The 19989-nt window shown below is 47.8% G+C and overlaps 5 protein-coding genes across 5 annotated transcripts; 4 read left to right on the top strand and 1 right to left on the bottom strand.

Annotated features, from left to right (window-relative positions):
* Positions 1–2273: 2273 nt before the first annotated feature.
* PGRI_025530 (Glycoside hydrolase, superfamily) lies at positions 2274–3650 on the bottom strand (the record flags this gene model as incomplete). The annotated part of the gene is made up of 1 exon (XM_040790266.1): positions 2274–3650. The coding sequence occupies one exon, from the start codon at positions 3648–3650 to the stop codon at positions 2274–2276; it is 1377 nt and encodes a 458-aa protein (XP_040647219.1).
* Positions 3651–10200: 6550 nt separating this feature from the next.
* PGRI_025520 (C2H2-type zinc finger protein) lies at positions 10201–12230 on the top strand (the record flags this gene model as incomplete). Its single annotated transcript, XM_040790265.1, has 2 exons — positions 10201–12000; positions 12057–12230. 2 exons carry the CDS (start codon positions 10201–10203, stop codon positions 12228–12230), a joined length of 1974 nt encoding a protein of 657 aa, XP_040647218.1.
* A 1347-nt stretch (positions 12231–13577) lies between these two features.
* On the top strand, positions 13578–14165 carry PGRI_025510 (uncharacterized protein; the record flags this gene model as incomplete). The annotated part of the gene is made up of 3 exons (XM_040790264.1): positions 13578–13689; positions 13762–13862; positions 13974–14165. 3 exons carry the CDS (start codon positions 13578–13580, stop codon positions 14163–14165), a joined length of 405 nt encoding a protein of 134 aa, XP_040647217.1.
* A 715-nt stretch (positions 14166–14880) lies between these two features.
* Positions 14881–16335, top strand: PGRI_025500 (DNA replication factor Cdt1 C-terminal domain-containing protein; the record flags this gene model as incomplete). The annotated part of the gene is made up of 1 exon (XM_040790263.1): positions 14881–16335. One exon carries the CDS (start codon positions 14881–14883, stop codon positions 16333–16335), a length of 1455 nt encoding a protein of 484 aa, XP_040647216.1.
* Positions 16336–16855: 520 nt separating this feature from the next.
* On the top strand, positions 16856–19750 carry PGRI_025490 (mismatch repair ATPase MSH2; the record flags this gene model as incomplete). Its single annotated transcript, XM_040790262.1, has 2 exons — positions 16856–16879; positions 16946–19750. 2 exons carry the CDS (start codon positions 16856–16858, stop codon positions 19748–19750), a joined length of 2829 nt encoding a protein of 942 aa, XP_040647215.1.
* Between the last annotated feature and the right edge of the window lie 239 nt (positions 19751–19989).

Raw genomic sequence — 19989 nt, 5'->3', positions numbered from 1 at the left:
GTTCTCCATGTAAAGCAAACATGTCAAACTCTAGAGCTTCGAAAGGGCCCCGAGAATCTGGCGAGGCGTCACTTTCCCTCGCCGCCATTGCGACCAAGTGGCAGTCTACATAGGGGCTTACGCGGTATCAGACATTGCAAAAAGTGACTTACATTACTTTGCTTACCTGCAGAGTACTCATGAACCTACTTATCCGAATACTCAGCCTATCAGCCACAGCTTTCTTACTTTCTTTACTTCGCGCTCCCCAACATTCCTTAGTAGTGGCTAACACGCAACCATGTTTCTAGACTCCTCAGTAGCATCTTATGTTTAGGGGGAAAGACTTGCACACCTTTCAATGACGATTATAATACCTACCGATCTAGACTGCCTAATCTCTAGGAACGGACTCCCTCATGGGCGCCCACCCCCGGTTACTTGCACCGCGAGTATACGGGCATCAGTAATCTACCCTTCTCCCGATGCCGAGGACATAGTTCCTAAACGTTCACCTTCCTTACAATCACATCCTTCCGAGCAATGGATCTTCCATCCTACAGTGGCAGGTGAAGATAGAAGTGTATAGAATGAACAACCTGCAGACTATATTCAATACTAAATCGAGTAGAGGGTCAAACTAAACAATCGAGTCGTTAATAAGGATACGGAACAAGAACTGACTCTCCCACCTAGTTCTTACTAGGAGTAAATAAAGGAGGACGCCGAGGGTATTCTATGACAGAAGATAGCCCGCAGTCGACAGTTTAGACTAGATAATACTGCCCTAGTGCTATCTATCAATAACGGTACTCAACGAGATTTTACCAAGCGCTTCGAAGGGACTAATATTAATTAGACACCGGTAGAGAAGTAGCTACTAGCGTGGCGCTACCTGTATTGTCTTGGCAAGAAACTTCGACTATAGATATCGATAAATTATATAGAGGATAGTCGGCCTATATCTTCTCAAACCAACAAGAGAGGAAAATCATTGGTCACCAAGCGTATGCTTGCTGATCGAGACGCTTCGATTAACGCCAAGTAGGTCTCTAGTCAATATTCGGTCTAACGTAACGCCTATTGTGTTATACGATATCCCGGACCTCCATATCGCCACGAATGACAATATTGCTGGTAAGATCCAGAGGGTAAAAGAGACACACCATCTCAAGCCTCTTATCAAGTACGTGGAGCAAGGAGGAGTCCTTGAGGCCCATAATAATATGCCCGATAACCTTCGCGAGTAGTTATATGCCGAGGAAGACTAGGGACATGAAAAGCGGAATAAACTCCTAGATAGTTCTGCAATTTGTCCTCCGATCAATATCAATCTCCTCCCTGCTGGATCATCTTAACAATCGGTATCTGCTCCTGCTAATGATGCCTTGCCTGCTAAGACCAAATGTGCTAAATCAATCATCGCCCATGGGCTGCTTGATGTCGCTGTGGAGGAATATACTGAATGGCAACAATCACGGGTGAGTAACGAGACTTTCAAGGAGAATATCATCAAAGCACGCGATGTGACTATCAAGAACTGCTTAGACCTCATGCAGTTTTTCGAGGATCAAGACCCAGGATTTTTTTGTCAATCACGGCGTGAAGGTAGGGGCCGCTCGGCGATTCGTACGTGTCATAGGTCTATGGGTGAAACGGCGCGGAGAGGTCACCTGCAACGAAAATAATAGTAATTTAATCTAGATATTCTACAGCGAATAGAGAACAGCTCACACCGGAATTCTGCGGTCATCTCTATACAGGAATTTACAATAGGTAGATAGGTAGTCTTCATCTACCCTGACCCCTCGTCGATTCTCTCCCGTAGCTCTCGCCGCAGGTCTCTCGGATTGGTGCAATCCCATAGAACATAACCGATCCTTGGGTTACCAGTATATTGCTTTATGTATGTTGATACATAGCCAAATATCTCGTTACTGTATTGAGCTACCAGACGTGGTGTGGGCCTTGGAAAGATCATATACAATATAGTTAAAAGTGATGTAGAATTGATACCTCAAATTCAATCCATCAAGAATGAAACAAAGAAGACAAAAAGAAACCCTTCGAGTGCTTGTGACTTCTCGGGGGTGAAAAAAGGGGGAAGATGTATGTAAATGGCAAAGTGTACTTGCATAGAAATGACAAGCGCGGTAGTTGAGGTGACTTCAAGGATGCTAACTCAAGCTACGATCGGATGATCATCATCACAGAGATTGAAGAATGACTGCTAAAAGATGCATGTCCAACAAGAGATCTAGATGAACCCCCAAACTAAGGAAGGTGGGGGAGCATTACAGAAGAATGAAACGGGCGCCGAACAATGTCGACAAGACAATCATCAGGCCAAGTGTAGCGGGGGTGCTCAATTGTAGGGGCTTGAGGCCAGCAGCAGCACCTTCGGAGCTGGTTCCGGAGGCAGCGCTACCGCCCCTGGTGGCAGCGGCGACCTCGCCAGAACCCTGCGTTGCGGTGCCGGATGACTTGGTGCCAGCGTTCTGAGAGCCCTTACCGCTGAAGCCTACACCCTTTCCAGCACCCTGAGTGAGGTATTTCTTCGCAGGTAATGGCATGGCAGGAAGAGCGTCATCGGGGACATTCCAGTTGGGCTTCTGCAACTTGGGGCAGCCGGATGCACCTCCAGTGGAATTGTACCCGCCGTCGCCCTTGGGGTTGTCAGTCTTATCAAAAGCAGACTTGAGAGCATCGTAGTCCTTCAGATGTGTAACATCGTTACCGTCGATCTTGACTAGACCCCACTTGTTGCCTTCCTCGGAGTACTCGTAGACGATACCGCCGGAGTAGACGCTGGTCATTTCAGTGGAGTAGAGGGCGCTGACCTCCTCGAATTTACGAGTGTTGGTGTTGCAGCCGTACTCGGAGATGAAAAGAGGAATGCCGTAGCCAGTGAAGTTTTTGACCTTCTGATCCCAGCCTGAAGTAGTGAAAGAGGAAGGGTCACACCAGGAGTAGTCGTTAAAGGCGAAAAAGTCGGATCGCTCATCATCGGTGCCGCAGTTCATATACTCAGCCATCTCTAGACGGTTGGTATCGACATCGGTGGCAGAATAACCAACGGGGACGTGACGAAGGTTACGAGAACGGAGGTAAGTCCGTAGGTCACGGGTGACGGCCTTCACATAGGGAGCAGCCTCGGAGGTGGGACCGTCGTTGATGACCTCGTTACCCGAGAAAAAGGCCAAGGTATTGTCGTATTTAGCGAACATCTCCACGGTGGCGAAGATGTACTGAAGGTAGACGTCGTTATAGGAAACTTCGGGATCGGCACGGTTGATAGAGTACTTAGGGGTGTTGACGTCGAGGACTAGGTAGATTCCAGCATCGGCTAGGGCTTTCATGCACTCGTCGTGGTCTCTAGAGTTATCGACGTGGTAAACACGAATGGTGTTCAAGCCCAATTCCTTGAAAGTCTTGATATCACGCTTGCAACTGTCGGCATCAGCGATAGAATCATGAAGCTTGGAGGAACCACCAGGCTGATAGTCGACACCACGGATGTAAAAGCGATCATCGCCCTTGAAGAAGGCATTGCCCTTGACAGTGATGGGAACAATACTGCTGTCGCGGTCCTTGATGCTTGTAGCAGCACTGAGGACGGTGGAAGCACCCAGAAGGATGGCCATCGCCATGGAGGCTACGGAAACCTTCATAATGCCGTTGTTTGTGGAGCAATATTATGAATTCTATAAAAGAGTGACGAAATCTGATGATATGAACGAGAGTCGGCAGATGCGTTGAAAGGACTATTGAAAGAATGAATGGAGAAAGATAGGGTGGAAGGTATAAAGAGTTATATACAACATAGAGGGCCAGGATCAGTCCAATTGGAGACGTCTGTGCTCCAACAATTTACGATTGGGGAGGCCCACTGACTGGGCTGTGCTACGACAAGTACATTGGTCCCGTACTGGATTGTTTCATGATAAAGAATGATCACTATGTTTCTCTTGTCCAGTTTTCATGGGTTTAAATGTGTGTGTGCCTTCGGGAAACCTATCCAGCCCCCATTAAAGATCGCCTTGAGTAGTCACACGCACAGTCTGCACCTTCATAAGTAGATCCAAGTAGATTACTGACTTCACATCAGCAACAAAGCCTAGGATGGAAGTACTAGCTTGGTAAGCGGGTACCTCTTCCAGGCATAAATGTGTCGGGCGAACGCGCCTAAGGGTCTTCTAGGTTTACAGGGATGCCGCAGGAGAAATGCCACTTGAATGGTTCCATCCTGGACTTGTATGATTCATTGGCTGATTTACCATTTTCATAACCGTTGACCCCACTTAAAATCTCACCTCGGCACTTATGGACAGTAACGGGAGCATAAAAGGGTCCACGGGTCTTTCTATATTTAGCCGGCCCTCGCTAATAAAGGTTTCTATCCTTATTCGGCTTAAGAAATTTCATACACAAATAACAATTAGGTATGCTTAACCAATTTTTGCTTCTTTTTGAACATTTAAACAAGAAAACATTCCAAATAACTGACATGCGAATTGCCATGAGTAGTTTTTTGCACATCATCCATTCGACAATTTCCAACAAACTTCGACTAGATCACTAGCAAACGGTGACAGCGGGACTCTTCATCGCTGTTTTACAAGGGATAATCTCCACCGATGGTGAAGAAAGAGTTGGCATTAAGAAAGTAACAAACGAGATAATTGTCTACAATTCTGGGCACTGATTGGCTGGGCGTATAGGTGGATCTTACCTAGGTAGTTGCCCCGTGCTTCCTTCCTACTTGGAGCTGTGATTCTCATGATCAGAAGATAGGGTCCTAGGCCTTCAATTTTCGCATGTATTTTCAGGTGCTTCTCTATAGTTATATGAAAGCCGTGTTTATATCCCCGTGACATTGGCGCCACTTCCTAGGATACGATGACTATGTTGCCCTTTACCAATTCGGCGCCTTCGAAACCAAGGAACAGTTATTTTCCAAAAAAAAAAAACTACTGGACACGTAATCAGTTCCTGTAACAACAATTAGTAGCCATGTTATTTGATACGAGCAGTGTTCGAAATCGGCGCCTGATGAGGCCACGACGCACTAATCAGAACCTGTAAATGCTTGAGATGTTCGCAGATAGGCATCGCGTTCTTGACCCGCTTCCTAATGTTATACAAAACGCTGAGCGATACCAATTTGGCTTCTTTACCAATGAAGAATATGGCTAATTATATGAGGTAGCGACATCGCGTAGGGCTGCTGCCGATGTTGTGTTAATGAGGCTGGCTCTATCTGGGATTATTACTGTGATGGATACGAGCAAATTAACTTTGGTTGGAGCTTCATTTATAATACATCTGCTGTGCTTCTTGCTGCCGGGGTGTTTATGAAAGCTAGGATTCCCCCTGGAGCTGTTGGGCTGGGTGAACTTATCAACGTGTTGTCTGTGATTATCGTTGTAATCCTAGATCTAGTTTGGACTATATATACTTTAATATTAGATGTAACTCTCGGGCGTGCTGGTTTAGTTGCTTGGTAGACTTATATATGGAGAGCTAAGGCTTCTGATGTACTTCTACCGAACAATTCACCCATTTAGTTGTTTTCGATAAATATTGATATCACGATAAGGGTAAGTAGAAACTGGTTTTAAGATTGATTACATACAGATCAGCATGGTTCTTGTTGGTGCGATAAAAATTTATGTGCATAGGGAATCTTTGACAATATATTTGTTAATACTATCAATATTCAAAATATAGCGAGGAGTTAACCACTGAGACTAATCTCGACCATCGCTGGAATAGCTGCTTTATGGCTCCTCTATGCTTAGGCCTGCGTGCCGGAAGTGTCCCTCTGCGCTTTTGTCCCTTGTACTGACGATGTCAATATACCATTCGAGAAAGGTATCGAATCCTTGGTCTGAATTTTCTTCGTACGAGTGCTAATTTCGCTGAATGAAAGCTTTTAACTTAGCAAAGAACTCCTCGATAGGATTCAAATCTGGAGAATATGGAGGTAAAAAAACTAGCTTTACTTCAGCTTCTAAACACATCTGTTCTATTCGCTCCGAGTGATGAAAAGATGTGTTGTCTATAACTAATATAGACTTCGCCTCGGGCCATTTCCTATAATGCTTAAGAAGTTGAGCAATAAAATCCTTAAAGACAGACGCATCGGTTGAGCCCTAAAACACTCTGGATAGAATAACGCCATCTTGGGCATAGGTAGGTAGTATTTGATATTGCTTATTACGATGGAATTTAGATACTTAAACTGGTGCTATACCTAGCGGGGACTAACCTGTTCTTCTAAAGCCTATCCTTTTATTATATCTAGACTCATCTATATAGATAAGGTGGTAAGACTAGAAGTCAGAGATAAAGTGGAGGTAATCGTCACGTAGGTCTAAATTGCGCTCTCGGGCTTTGACTCGGGCAATTTTCTTTTGACCAGCCTCTGGACGTAAGGGCGCGGCTGATACTCGATTTTATTGCTTGAAGAGCGAATTCGTCCCACAGAAAAATCGCCATTTCGTCAAGGTATAGGGTAGGCTTTTCGAGTAAATAATCACACAAAGCCTTAAGCATGACTGGAGTGATGCTACGAGGTCATCCGCCTTTGTTAGGCGGTGATTTAACGCTGCCGAACATTCGTATATTAGAAGAGATCTTTAAAATGGTACTCCTATTGCAGCTAGCAGCATGTGCCATCTGCGATATAGATAGCTCGCCACTGTGGATCATGTCATAGATAAGCTCATGTTTAGAAGGGGCTAGGTTTGGCGCCATCTCGGTTCGACCACTCGCGATTGATTTTTAAGATACGCCGTCACTTGGAAGGTTGATTTAAAGGCGGGGTATGGAGGTATCAGATTGGTTTACAAGTGGATACATGTTTAATATACAATGTAATCTAAGTAAGATACAATACACTTCCAACCAACAGGGGTGCTTCGGAAAAATTCCCAATCTAGATTAGTGTGGCTTGGCATTATGGCCGGAGAATCAATCGAAGCGTGTAGGTAGTCGCACCAGTTTCCGGATGTACTATATTCTCATCGCCAATCAGAATGAAGATTTGCAGTTGGTCGTTGCACCGTAGAGTCTTGTTGCGAGAAAGTCTGTTTACACTCGACCTAGAGCAAAAGTCCCAAATCTAGGATTCTTACAAGTTTGATTATAACGGTTCATGTGCATGGTATTACAATCAAATCAAGCGGCTGCTCTGTTGAGTCTGACGGCCGGTAGTTACGATAACCCTTTATATTTCATCGATATATCTCGGGCAACTGGAAGAACCATTGACGAGGATCTTCGTACTGACGTTGTCCAAGAGTAAAAGCCGGTCAACTGTTTCAGAAAGTCCTATTTGCTGTTACTCTGTCCCTAGTTTTGTGTCCTGTTATCACCTGTTAGCTTTCGATCTATGGATGTTTCTGAGTGAAGCACACTAGTATGACTATTTGATCAACACTTAGGTAAAAGACGAGCTATCCATGGATGCAGTGGTACTATGAAGCAATAGAGAAATAAGCAGAAAGTGGAACTGGAAGGTTGAAGGCATATTGTCATCATTGCTAAGATCATAGGGGGATTCGCTATCTATATATTTCTCCACACTAACACATTCTGAAGTACACTGGTACCTCGTAAATAATAGAAAACGCAAAAGCCACGCACAATCGCCTTTTCGCCGTCAGCCTGACTTACTGGTACTGCTACAGGTATAATACGAGACAATGAAAATAGTACATAATCTATTAATATACTTTGTAATATTTAATTTATATTATAAGGCGGCTCCTACGTGTCCCCCCAGGTACGCCTCCCGACACATAATCAGGTACAATTAACATGGATAGACCTGGTACGAGATGCAGAGCATGCCCTATGATTGGACTGGTCAATAAATAATTAGCACCACCGGAGCATGATCAATGACCAGTCAAATAAGCAGACCGCCAAAAAGGCAAATGGATCGTCTCTCCAGGGGTGGGGGAAAAAAGAAGAAAAAAAAAAACAGGTAGGAATGTGCATATCAACAAATAAAATACTCCTGGAAGATATGGAAGTCTGGAGATCAAGTTAAGACGTCCGCCCGCGGGCATATCTGATCGGCTCCTCCAATTCAGGTTTTATCGATAAGCCCTGCAAGTTGGTACCTGGCTCTACTTGGCCATGCGCCTCCCTGCCCAGATGCCAGCCTTAGTGGCGTCCTGCAGATGTACCTACAGGTACCCGGGGTCTGGGATTTCCCCCCCCCCCTTCTTTGGCGATGATCCATGCTATTTATTTGACCCCCACATGGGTTAGATATTGTATTTCGCCGTGTTGTATGAATTTCTCCCGTGGGAGACGTCAACTAAACTGTCGATCATTTAAACTAGCGCCAGTAGCCCCATCTTCATCCATTTCACCTATAGCACCATTTTCATATCCCCGCATCGTATGTCGTAAACTATATATACGTAATGTAGAATTAATATGCCGCACCTAAGGAGGGGGACCATGTTTCCAGAGACTAGAGTCGCCTCCAGGGCTCTTTTCTCCCCACCAATCGTGTCTGGTGGATCGTAACCGAACTTCCACGGGGGCCGATCTAGGGCCGATCTGGGGGCAATGCACACGGTAAGTTTTGGATTTAGCAATATAGCTCAAACCCTAGGGGATAAGAACATCATTCACCCCATGGCGTCACATCTTTCCGATGAGGTATTCCAATGACCTCAAGTGAAATAGAGTACATTAAAGTACATCAGAACCAGGGATCTGTGGATGTACAGCATTGGGAGTTGCCGTTTGCAGACTCGAGGGAAGTGGGGTGAAAGTTTAGTTGGGACGCAGGCACGATGGGCCAACGGGCTTAGCCCCAGGGGGGGGGTCGAAAGTTTCAGGAGTTGCCTGAATGCGGTTCAAACGGAGCTATCGGATTAAAGTGACGAGTTCTACTTTTTTTTTGTTTGGTTAATAAGTTTAATATGTCGAAAGAGGTAAAAACTATGTTCTAGAATGTATATTGTAGATTTGTATACTCCGTATTCTGTACAAGAATTAAAGATCTCTTATCAATAAACCCCCCGCAGTTTCTATCTAAAATTATCATGGGGCTCGGACCAACTCTGTGAGATCCTCCATAAGAGGGCTCGAGCAAAGATTGAAGACCTCGGGACCATTCGGAACTCCCTATACCGCGTAACCATTCTCTTAAAAGAGTATGACGAGATGCGATACATCCACGCGAATGCAAGGGGGTTTGATTTTGGAGGGAGTGGTTAATGGGTCTGGAGAGTATAGGTTAACCCTAAAGATCTCCACCAAAAGAGTCTCGACCTTCTCTAAGAACCAAACCTATCGAGGCTTGGCAGTGCCTATTTCCAGGGTCTTGGAAAGATTGTTAACGTCAAAGATCCTAGTTTGGATTTTGTATAGGCTATAATTATATATAATACATATTCAAAGAACTAGGTCTAGACTTCCAATTCAAAGCTTCTAGTCCAAGTCACTGAATCATGGAGGTGCCTGGTGCCTTTTCAAAATGGAGACACGCGGATATCTGGTGAAACACTTAATGATTCGCATCGGTAGGCCCGGAAGGTCTTTGAGTTCCTGTTGAGTTCCTGTTTGCCCCTCGCTTCCGATAAGCCTCTTCTTCTCATCGTCACCATTTTCTTTTTTATATATACTGCATATATACTGGCATCTCTTTTCTTTTTACTTTTTTTTTCTCCTTTCCGGCTGGTCGGATATTCTATCTATATATACATTTTTCCCTTTTCTTTCTTTCTGGAAAGAGATGATCGCGATCAGCTAACGACCTTCCCTTTTTTTTCCTTCTATTTCTTACATTCTTGACTTCTCCCCGCCCTTGCGTTTGAGAATCCTAGTACACATTCTATTTCCACCCCTCTTTTCTCTTTCTCTTCAAAGTAAGCGCACTTTCAAATCGTACGTGAGCCTCCGACTTTGGTTTTCCTCTCTTTTTCCTTTTTTTTTTGTCCACTCTAGTAGTGTCCCGAGTTACTAAGTTTGCGCAAATGTTCACAGTCAATCCGGCACAGACTCCGCGTCTTGATCTCCGACTGTTCCGTAGCGCTACGGTTTTTACGACTCGACATAGAGATATATAGAACCCCCCCAACTGGTTCTGGGGTGATTATTCCGATCGGATTGTCGGCTTCGCGACTGGTGGTCAGGAACATTTGCTCCCCGAAGACCTGACATCACTCCCGCCGCCCACCCTCTTACGTCGCCATGGCTTCCTTTCTCCCTGTCAACAACTCGGCCTCTGAAGACCACGCTATGGACGGAGCAGCTACACCTCGTGCGGTCCCAAATGGTGTGTCGGCCGACGTTTCTTCGACGGAGCAGTTTCCGGACGGAGTTTCACACCACAGCCGTGGTAGCGACGCTTCATCCCGCACAACCTTAACTCACGTTCGAACCCCATCAACGTCTGACGAACAAATGCACGATTCCGAGGGAGAACACGACGATTCCGATCATGATCAAAATGTCGGGGGTAACGCACCACCCTCAAAAAAGAAGAAAGGTCAACGATTCTTCTGCACATCTTTCCCTCCTTGCAATCTGAGTTTCACACGGAGCGAACATTTGGCTCGCCATATTCGAAAACACACCGGCGAACGTCCCTTCCAGTGCCACTGCTCTCGGCGGTTTTCCCGACTCGACAACCTCCGCCAGCATGCTCAAACCGTCCATGTCAATGAGGAAATTCCCGGAGATTCGCTGGCGGCTACGGGCACACGGTTTCAGCGTCAGGTTCGTACAGATCGAGTGCGCCCACCAGGCCGGGCGCGGGCAGGCACCGGAGGCAGTGTTGGTGGTCACACCCGAGGTCATAGCAGGAATTTGTCAACTTCGAGTATTGCGTCCACCGCTTCGACATTCAGTCAACCCCCGGAACTTCGTCGGCGCCCCCCGCCTTTGATCATGGCCAACGACCCCGCAGCTCGATCCCGACTGGCAATGGATTCCACGGGAGAACCTCCGAGCACACCCCCAGCCCAGATCCGTGGTGTTCCTGGTCCCTCGACAGCTGGATCACCATACACCACCAATATGTTTGCTGCCACCGGTGGAAGCCCCCAATTCGCCTCGCCCATGGCTGGCACGACACATGGATTCTGGGAAGGAAAGACCGCCGCCCGTCGCCTTTCCGTGCCAACGAGCAGCAACCCTTTCCTCGCACAACATGGCAACACATATCCCCCGGTATATCACACTCCCGCCGGCGCACCTTATCCAAACGCCGCTGGTGTATTCGCAAGCCCCACTAGCACACATTATTCAGTATCTCGTGATGAGGCCACCTTAAGTGCGGCTGAGGCGGAGATGCGGAGAAGGACGTGGCACCCTTCGTCACACACAGGGTTTCCACGTCCTGGGACTAGTGGACTGAACCAATATCATACACCTGACAATGTCCCGGCCTCATTCGGCGCGAACGGTTCGACTGAGCATCCACCCCGACTCCCTGGGATTGAAAGTTTCGACAAAGTAGTCCAACGGCCGATGACCCCTCCCACTCGGAAAACCAGCCCAATGCAGCTTGATGGTCACCGTCCGCCCAACTCAAGCTTTGGATCCGGGTTCAATTACACACAGCCAGCCCACCGTCCACCACCTCCCATCTCCGGCCCTGGTCACCGACGAGGCCATGTATCCTGGGATATGTCTTTGCACCATAACCTTACCGGGCTGGATATCCGAGACCGACGTCCATCCACTGCATCCGCTTCTCAATGGAGTCAACAAACACTTGCGGAACTCCAAAGTGTCTCTTCCCGGCCATCCTCATCTTACCAGCCGGCGTTCGGCCCAACAGCCGAAAGAAGCCCCGAAGAGTATCGGGGACATCGCCCAAGCCTTTCAACAGGGAGCCGCACGCGGACTTCTCCCGAGGATTCCAGTAGCAGCGAGGGTGTCCATACCCCATCTACCGCATCGCTTGATTACCATCCCGCGATTGTGCACAGTAGCGGATATATCGAATCTAATGACTCCTCGCTGCCTTCCGATCATCCTCCACCGGTAGGAACCCCTGTTCGAACGGACGGCTATCGCCCCGGTTACTAATCCCGTCATAGATTTGTGGCCGTCAATCCTCCCACGCGGACAGCTACGAAACCCACAACGACCGAGAGCCCAGATCGGACGTCTTCTCAGATTCCCCTGCCCGGAATTCAGGCATGGGTCGTCTGGAGGCTCTTGTCGCCGTCGCTACGAGCGAGAACAAAGGAGCAACCAAGCTATTTCTGTAAATTGTCTGGACAAACCCATTCCACGCCATTCCACATATGAACGTCATCTTCACTTCCTGCAACTAGCTGGAGAGCAATCATCAGATAGTTGGCATTCCACCTACCGTTTATTTCACACGCTCCCAGCCACATCAACCACAAATAACCACTCTTTCCGCTTACCTTACTTCCAACATTCAGGCCATTGGCTTTTCTCGGCCTTTCCAACTCTTTCCTATATCTCTCTATATATTTCGGGGATCCTCACACTTGCTATCTTATGATAGTGGGACCCTTGATGAACTGATGACTTTGATTACGACTGATACACGACCGGGAAACATAGCCCATCTTTCTTTTACTTGTGTTCGGGAGTCTTATGTTTGTGTTTATCACTTTTTTTTTTCTTGGACGGCTCTGGATGGCAATCTTTTTCGGATGAGTTCTTAGTCCTGAGCTGCATGTCCTGGCGTTCGCATGGGAAGTTTTGTATTGATGGAGTCCTGTGCATGACGATACCCTGTCTATCGATCATTTGGTTCCTCTTTCATTTTTGGTCTGCGGTTTGACTTGAGTGTTGCATTTCACTCTCCGCCTTCTACATGCCCTCATCTCTCTATTTCGAGTCTCTTCCATCTCTCTCTCTCTCTACCTCATTATCTTGCCTTCTCGTTTCGTTTTGTGTCTTATTATATCTTTTTGGGGATCGATCGGGTCTGATGCTTTGACGGACTACAATTATGAGGACTTTTGATATATGTTATGATCTGAATATGACTGCAATGCATCGATACGGCCTTTTTATTAGTCGCAAAGTTCACATGTAAGAAACGTAAAACATAAGCAAACGTAAGGGCTAATGGAATATTGGGGTGAGCTCAAGTAAGACTGCGGAGTACAAACCTACTACTACCATAGCATAGTACATATGTAGTATATGAATGAGGCAGCCATGACTTGCAGGTGACGTCGACGGGAAGTTTAGGTTTCCGGGGCTGGTCTCCACTTGCAACCCTGCGTTTCTATGAACTGTTGAATGTTGTAGACATTTGGAAGAGAAATTAGGGGATAACTAAATATACAAAATTTTAAAATAAATCAATAGCTCAAATGTAACACAGTATTTGTGAGAGTTAAAAAAAAAGAGAAAGAAAATAAAATGGTAGAGGGCGAGTTCTAATAATACGGACTACTCTGTACATGCAAGCTAGGAGCAAGACGTCATAGTCGTCTGTCTTCCAAGGTTATTTCCCCAATCTTGAGAATTACCTATAAAACCTGGGATACTCCGACCTGTCATCTCCAGCATTTACTTCATTACACATTCTACATATTCCCCTCCCACCACTACACCACACACCACACACCATGACAAAGAGCCGCGTTCCATTGATGCTGGGTCTCGCTGCGGCGGGCGCAGGCGGATACTACCTTTATTCTGCGGGCGGCAATCCCTCAGCAGCAAAGCACCAAATGAAGAGTACGTGCTCTGAAAAATTTCTCCGATGCCATTGAACTGTCTCAGGACATGAAGCTGACTCCCCCTTCTCAGTCGACGCCGAAAAGGCACGTGAGAAGCTCCCAGGCACAGACAACGCTGAGAAGCGTGGCAAGGAGTACGGCAAGGAAGCCGGTGCCAATATCGACGATGCTGTAAGTTCTGTTCTATCCTAGGGTGTCAATCCAAACATCCGTCAATACTCGATACTCGCCCCACCACAAATGGAGATAATGTGACATGTCATACTAACTATCCACTTCTAGATCGCCAGAGCCCGTGCTGAAGTCCAGGAAGGCAAGGACAAGCTTGACGACCTCCGCAATGAAGCAAAGAGCAAGTTCAATGCTAGCCGGGAGAAGGTCAACAACAGTGTTGATCAGATCGATCGCGATGTCGAGCAAAAGGCTGCTGAAGCCAAGGGGGCCGTCTCTGGCTGGCTCGGTGGCAAGAAATAAGCTCTCTTCGCCCTTGAGCCCCTATGATTTAATGTCATGATTATACTACGGCGCTGGTCGGTTCGAGAATATCACGAATAATTCAATGTCCATAAAACTTCAATGTTGTGCGTGGGTGTAAATGTCATTGTAGTTGGAGTTCGTGCGTGCCGGCGCGACAGTACTCCGTGTTTTTTTTATCATTTCGCCTCCTTGATAGTAGAGGCTGATTTGGAATTGATTCTCTGCCATGCATTGGCATCGGACATCTCATGCGCCCGAAGAAATGTCTAAGCGCTGAGCTTGGGCACAGTGGCATTCCAATGCAGGAATATTACCGTAGTGACGAAAATAGCCTTGGAACTCTGTAATATTTTATAGTTACTGATTTTTTTTTTCTTCTAGAATTTATTAGATTAAGATATTACATCAAGACTTCTCTCTGCATCTTCGAAGTCTTATAGTCCGTCCGGAGTTCTTATAGTTCCCATCACGCGTTGCCATTTAACCCAAAAAGGCTAGTGCAGTTTTTTCAACGCGCCCTCGAACGCGTCTTTCTCCCTTGTACCTTCTCTGACATCTCCCACTTCCCCATTTTCCACTTTCTGCGCTTTCCCACATCTTGTTCGCTTTAATATCTCGGTATCTCTTACCTTGTCTATTATAATACAGTTGTATCCAGTGCCCTTTCTCTATTTATCTTCCCTCGACCGACAAAAAATTTTCAGCAGCCGCGATGCCGCGCACTTCCCGGTCAAGCTGCGTTGCCCAGCCAGCCATTCAAGCCTTCACTCGGGCAACAAAAGCCGGCATCACTCCGCAACTTCCTGCGAAGAAGGTCACATCTCTTCCGGTGTCGCCTTCCAAGAAACGCAAACTGCAGGAGCTCGAAAACTTCGACAACGGTAGCAGACAGACGCCAATTGAGGAGGAAGGCACGCCGTCGAAAACTTTGCGACTGAATGAATTGTCCGTTTCCTCACCACACAGCGGCCACTATGTTTCGCCCAAGAAAGCTTCTCCTGCGAAGACCCCAAGTCGGACACCGAGTCGACGAGTTGCCCCTGTCAAGAACGCGCCCTCGACACCCGCGACCCCTTCGAAGCAACGGACCCTAAACTTCGAGAAGGTTATTCCAGTGCACGAGGAAACCCCAGCAATCGAGCGGCCTGCATTCTTCAATGATATTCTAAACCTTCACTCCTCCTTTGTGCAAGCTTTCTCAATTCACATGGCACACAATGGCGCAAATACCCCTGCGGATCTCCGAGAATTCCTTGGCAGCGTCACCCGCCTCTGGAACAAGCGCAAGGTGCAGATAAAGGACTTGCAGCGTCTTGTGTGGGTCTGGGAACAGAGCTCGAAAGCCAACCACATTTCATATCGTCTGGCAAATTATGGACTCGGCAAAATCTGTATGGAGCGTACCGTACAGGTCAATGTGCACCCTCCAGCCTTGCAAGACTCTTTCGAAGAAACATTGGACTTGCTGTGGGAGAAGGCTCCAGAGGCACTTCGCGATGCCAGTGAGGAAGACCAAGCAACTCTGTTCATCGAATCTCTCGGGCTCTCCACAATCCACGAGTCGCTCACCCCTTTCACTGTTTTCCAGAAAGGCCAGCAACGACTACAGGATCTGAAGGGCGGTCTGCTCCGCTTGAACGCTGAGAGAACGCGCACAGAGTCAGCAGAGACAACTCCCCTGCAGCGGACGGCAACCACCAGCCGCCGCCAGGGTCTACTGGATCGCATCAAGAATAAGGAGCTACGCCAGTCCAAGCTTCCTCCCCCACCCGCCAAGAAGGAGCTCGTGCGACGTGCAGCCGCCGATCGAGTTGAAGAGGTAGCTGGGGTTCTGGCCCTGTTGCGTCCCGCCGGGTATGTGGGCAATGGCATCAAAGCCATGCTTGCAGCCCAACGCAAGCCCTTCAAGCTCGATGTGATGATTGAGCATGTTCGTGACTCGGTTCGCAGCGAATTTCCCCGTGAGGAAGTGGAGATGTGTCTTGAGATTCTGTCAGATAAAAAGGTGGCTGGTGACTGGATCAGTATTGTTACTGTTGGCCAGATGAAGTCGGTCGTGTTGAAGTCTTGCAAAGATGTCTCTGCCAAAGACATCGGGGCGAGAGCCGCCCTGCTGAAGGCTGACTGGGAGAAGTCTGCCTCTTGTGTGCAGACTCCTCTCTTGTGATTTACGTTTTTTTGGCGTGTTTTGTTTTTCATTGTTGGATACCTCACATCCGCAGAGTTGTTCTGCTCGCGGTCTTGCATCAGCGCTCGATACCCTGTACTTTATCATATGTCTTTTTAGCATCGAACGCTACCTTATGTAGTACTTCGCCATTAGGTCCTCGGACACCCAATATAATACCAGAAGAAATTCCCTAAAATGAATATTCAATGAAGTTCAAGGCCACCTTAGATGTACTTTTTTTTTCTATAGATTTCTTTCCTTCATTAGTGCTATAGCTAAAAGGGTAAGAAGAATGAACCCCAAAATATAGAATATACTAAAACGCTTAAAATATGCAAAACGAGTTCTCCATGTATAGCATTTGACCAAACGCCGAGCAGTACGGAGATCTTGGACACTTAACGCGCGACGCGTGCACGGACCACGCGAATTCAGCGCGTCGAATTGGACTCGTCCAAACCACCTTGATACCAGCATTTGCATTGCCCCTTGGTTCTTTACTCTTCACACCGACACCATGTCTTCCCGACCTGACTTAAAGGTATGAATTGAGACATTGAATATTCCCTAAACTACCAATACAACATCCACTAACTCAAACACTCAGGTCGACGACGAAGTCGGCTTCATTGGCTTCTACCGCAGCCTCCCTACACCCGATAATAATGAAACCATCCGCGTGTTCGACCGAGGTGACTGGTACTCCTCGCACGGTGCCGACGCCGAATTCATCGCACGCACCGTCTACAAAACAACCTCCGTGCTGCGCAACTTAGGCCGCAGCGAAACAGGCGGCCTCCCCTCGGTCACGATGAGCGTCACAGTCTTCCGAAACTTCCTCCGCGAAGCCCTCTTCCGATTGAACAAGCGTGTTGAGATTTTTGCCTCGGCCGGCTCGGGCAAGAGCAACTGGAAACTGGCGAAGCAAGCCAGTCCCGGTAACCTGCAAGACGTGGAAGAAGAGCTCGGCAGTGTGGGCGCGCTGTCAATGGATTCTGCGCCTATTATTCTCGCCGTGAAGATCTCCGCTCGTGCAGCGGAAGCCCGGAATGTCGGTGTGTGCTTTGCTGATGCGAGCGTGCGCGAGCTCGGCGTAAGTGAATTCCTCGATAACGACATCTACTCCAATTTCGAGTCGTTGGTTATCCAGCTCGGCGTGAAAGAGTGTCTTGTGACCATGGATGTGTCTCGTAAGGATGTGGAGCTGGCGAAGATCAGGGCTATCGCGGATAGCTGTGGTATTGCGATCTCTGAGAGGCCTGCTGCCGACTTCGGTGTTAAGGATATCGAGCAGGATCTTACGAGGTTGTTGAGGGATGAGCGGTCGGCCGGTACTCTGCCTCAGACTGAGTTGAAACTAGCTATGGGATCTGCATCGGCGCTGATTAAGTACCTCAATGTCTTGACTGATCCTACGAACTTTGGCCAGTATCAGCTCTACCAGCATGATCTGTCGCAGTATATGAAGCTTGATGCTTCGGCGCTCCGGGCGCTAAATCTTATGCCTGGTCCACGGGATGGAGCTAAGAGTATGAGTTTGTTCGGTTTGCTCAATCACTGCAAGACGCCTGTTGGAAGTCGTTTGTTGGCCCAATGGCTGAAGCAGCCGCTGATGGATCTGGCTGCGATCGAGCAACGGCAGCAGTTGGTTGAGGCGTTTGTGGTTAACACCGAGCTGCGTCAGACTATGCAGGAGGAGCATTTGCGTTCCATTCCGGATCTTTATCGATTGGCTAAACGTTTCCAGCGGAAGCAGGCCAACTTGGAAGATGTTGTCAGAGCATACCAGGTCGCCATTCGTCTGCCTGGGTTTGTGAGCGCGTTGAGTGACGTGATGGACGAGCAGTACCAGACTCCTCTAGAGACAGAATACACCTCCAAGCTCCGTGGTTATTCTGACAGCTTGGCCATGCTTGAGGAGATGGTTGAAACAACGGTGGATCTTGCTGCTTTGGAGAATCACGAATTCATTATCAAGCCAGAGTTCGATGACGGCTTGCGAGTCATTAGAAAGAAACTTGACAAACTACGATACGACATGGATATGGAACACCGCCGAGTTTCAAACGATTTGAAACAAGATATGGAGAAAAAGCTCTTTATGGAGAATCACCGTGTGCACGGTTGGTGCTTCCGTCTCACTCGAAATGAGGCGGGTTGCATCCGCAATAAGAAAGAATACCAAGAGTGTTCGACACAGAAGAACGGCGTGTACTTCACCACATCCAACATGCAATCCCTTCGCCGAGAGCATGACCAACTGTCCTCAAACTACAACCGAACCCAGACCGGTCTGGTTAACGAGGTCGTCAACGTTGCCGCTTCCTACTGCCCGGTGTTGGAGCAACTCGCTGGTGTACTGGCACATCTCGATGTCATTGTCAGTTTTGCACATGCTTCGATGCATGCACCTTCAGGATACGTTCGCCCAAAGATGCATCCCCGGGGAACTGGAAATACCATTCTGAAGGAAGCTCGGCATCCTTGCATGGAGATGCAGGACGATATCTCCTTCATTACGAATGATGTTTCCTTGATTCGCGATGAATCATCTTTCCTCATCATTACTGGTCCCAACATGGGCGGAAAATCTACATACATCCGACAGATCGGTGTGATTGCCCTCATGGCCCAGACTGGCTGCTTCGTCCCTTGTACCGAGGCCGAGCTGACCATTTTCGACTGCATTCTTGCTCGAGTTGGAGCCAGCGACTCACAGCTTAAGGGTGTATCGACGTTCATGGCAGAAATGCTTGAAACATCCAACATCCTCAAGTCCGCTACCTCGGAGTCCCTGATTATTATCGACGAATTAGGCCGCGGAACCAGCACGTACGACGGCTTTGGTCTCGCCTGGGCTATCTCAGAACACATTGTCACTGAGATCCGCTGCTTTGGTCTGTTCGCAACTCACTTCCACGAGCTCACTGCCTTGGCCGACAGGTATCCAAAAGCCGTCAAGAACCTGCACGTCGTTGCATTTATTGGAAACGGCAATGAAGGCGAGACTGAAGCTGAAACCGAGGAAAAGAAAAAGCGCCAAGTCACTCTTCTCTACCGTGTGGAGCCAGGAATCTGTGATCAGTCTTTCGGTATTCATGTTGCCGAGCTCGTGCGCTTCCCGGATAAGGTTGTCAACATGGCCCGTCAGAAGGCTGAGGAGCTTGAAGATTTCACCTCGGCAACTGAGAATGGGCAGGCACAGCTTCCTGCACCCTCGCTTGATAAATACTCCCAGGAAGAGGTGGAGGAGGGCAGTGCACTCCTCAAGGGAATGCTGCTGAAATGGAAGGCGGCAACTGAGGGTAAAGAGATGACGGCGGAGCAGAAGCGACAGGTCATGCGTGATCTGGCTCAGGCTGATGAAAAATTACAGGCAAATAAGGTGTTCCAAGGTATCAAGGCTCTATAAAGATTGAGCTATTTCCCGGGATTGGGCGTTCATGGAAGGCATGGGATTGAAAAGGCATTGTTGTATACTCATATTTACATGTTAGGATGAACTAGAATCATATTTTCTTCTATAATCTCTGCTGGATTCTCCTTATACATGTATAAAGCAGCCGACAGGTTTGTCATTATACTCCATACATCCTAATGCGCAAGCCAGTCACGTGTACGGAGTAGGTCGGTCTAGACGATCAACGCGGG

The sequence above is a fragment of the Penicillium griseofulvum genome (assembly GCF_001561935.1).
Source record: "Penicillium griseofulvum strain PG3 chromosome Unknown contig_80, whole genome shotgun sequence".
Lineage (NCBI taxonomy): Eukaryota > Fungi > Ascomycota > Eurotiomycetes > Eurotiales > Aspergillaceae > Penicillium > Penicillium griseofulvum.
This window is presented reverse-complemented; position numbering and strand designations above follow the sequence as displayed.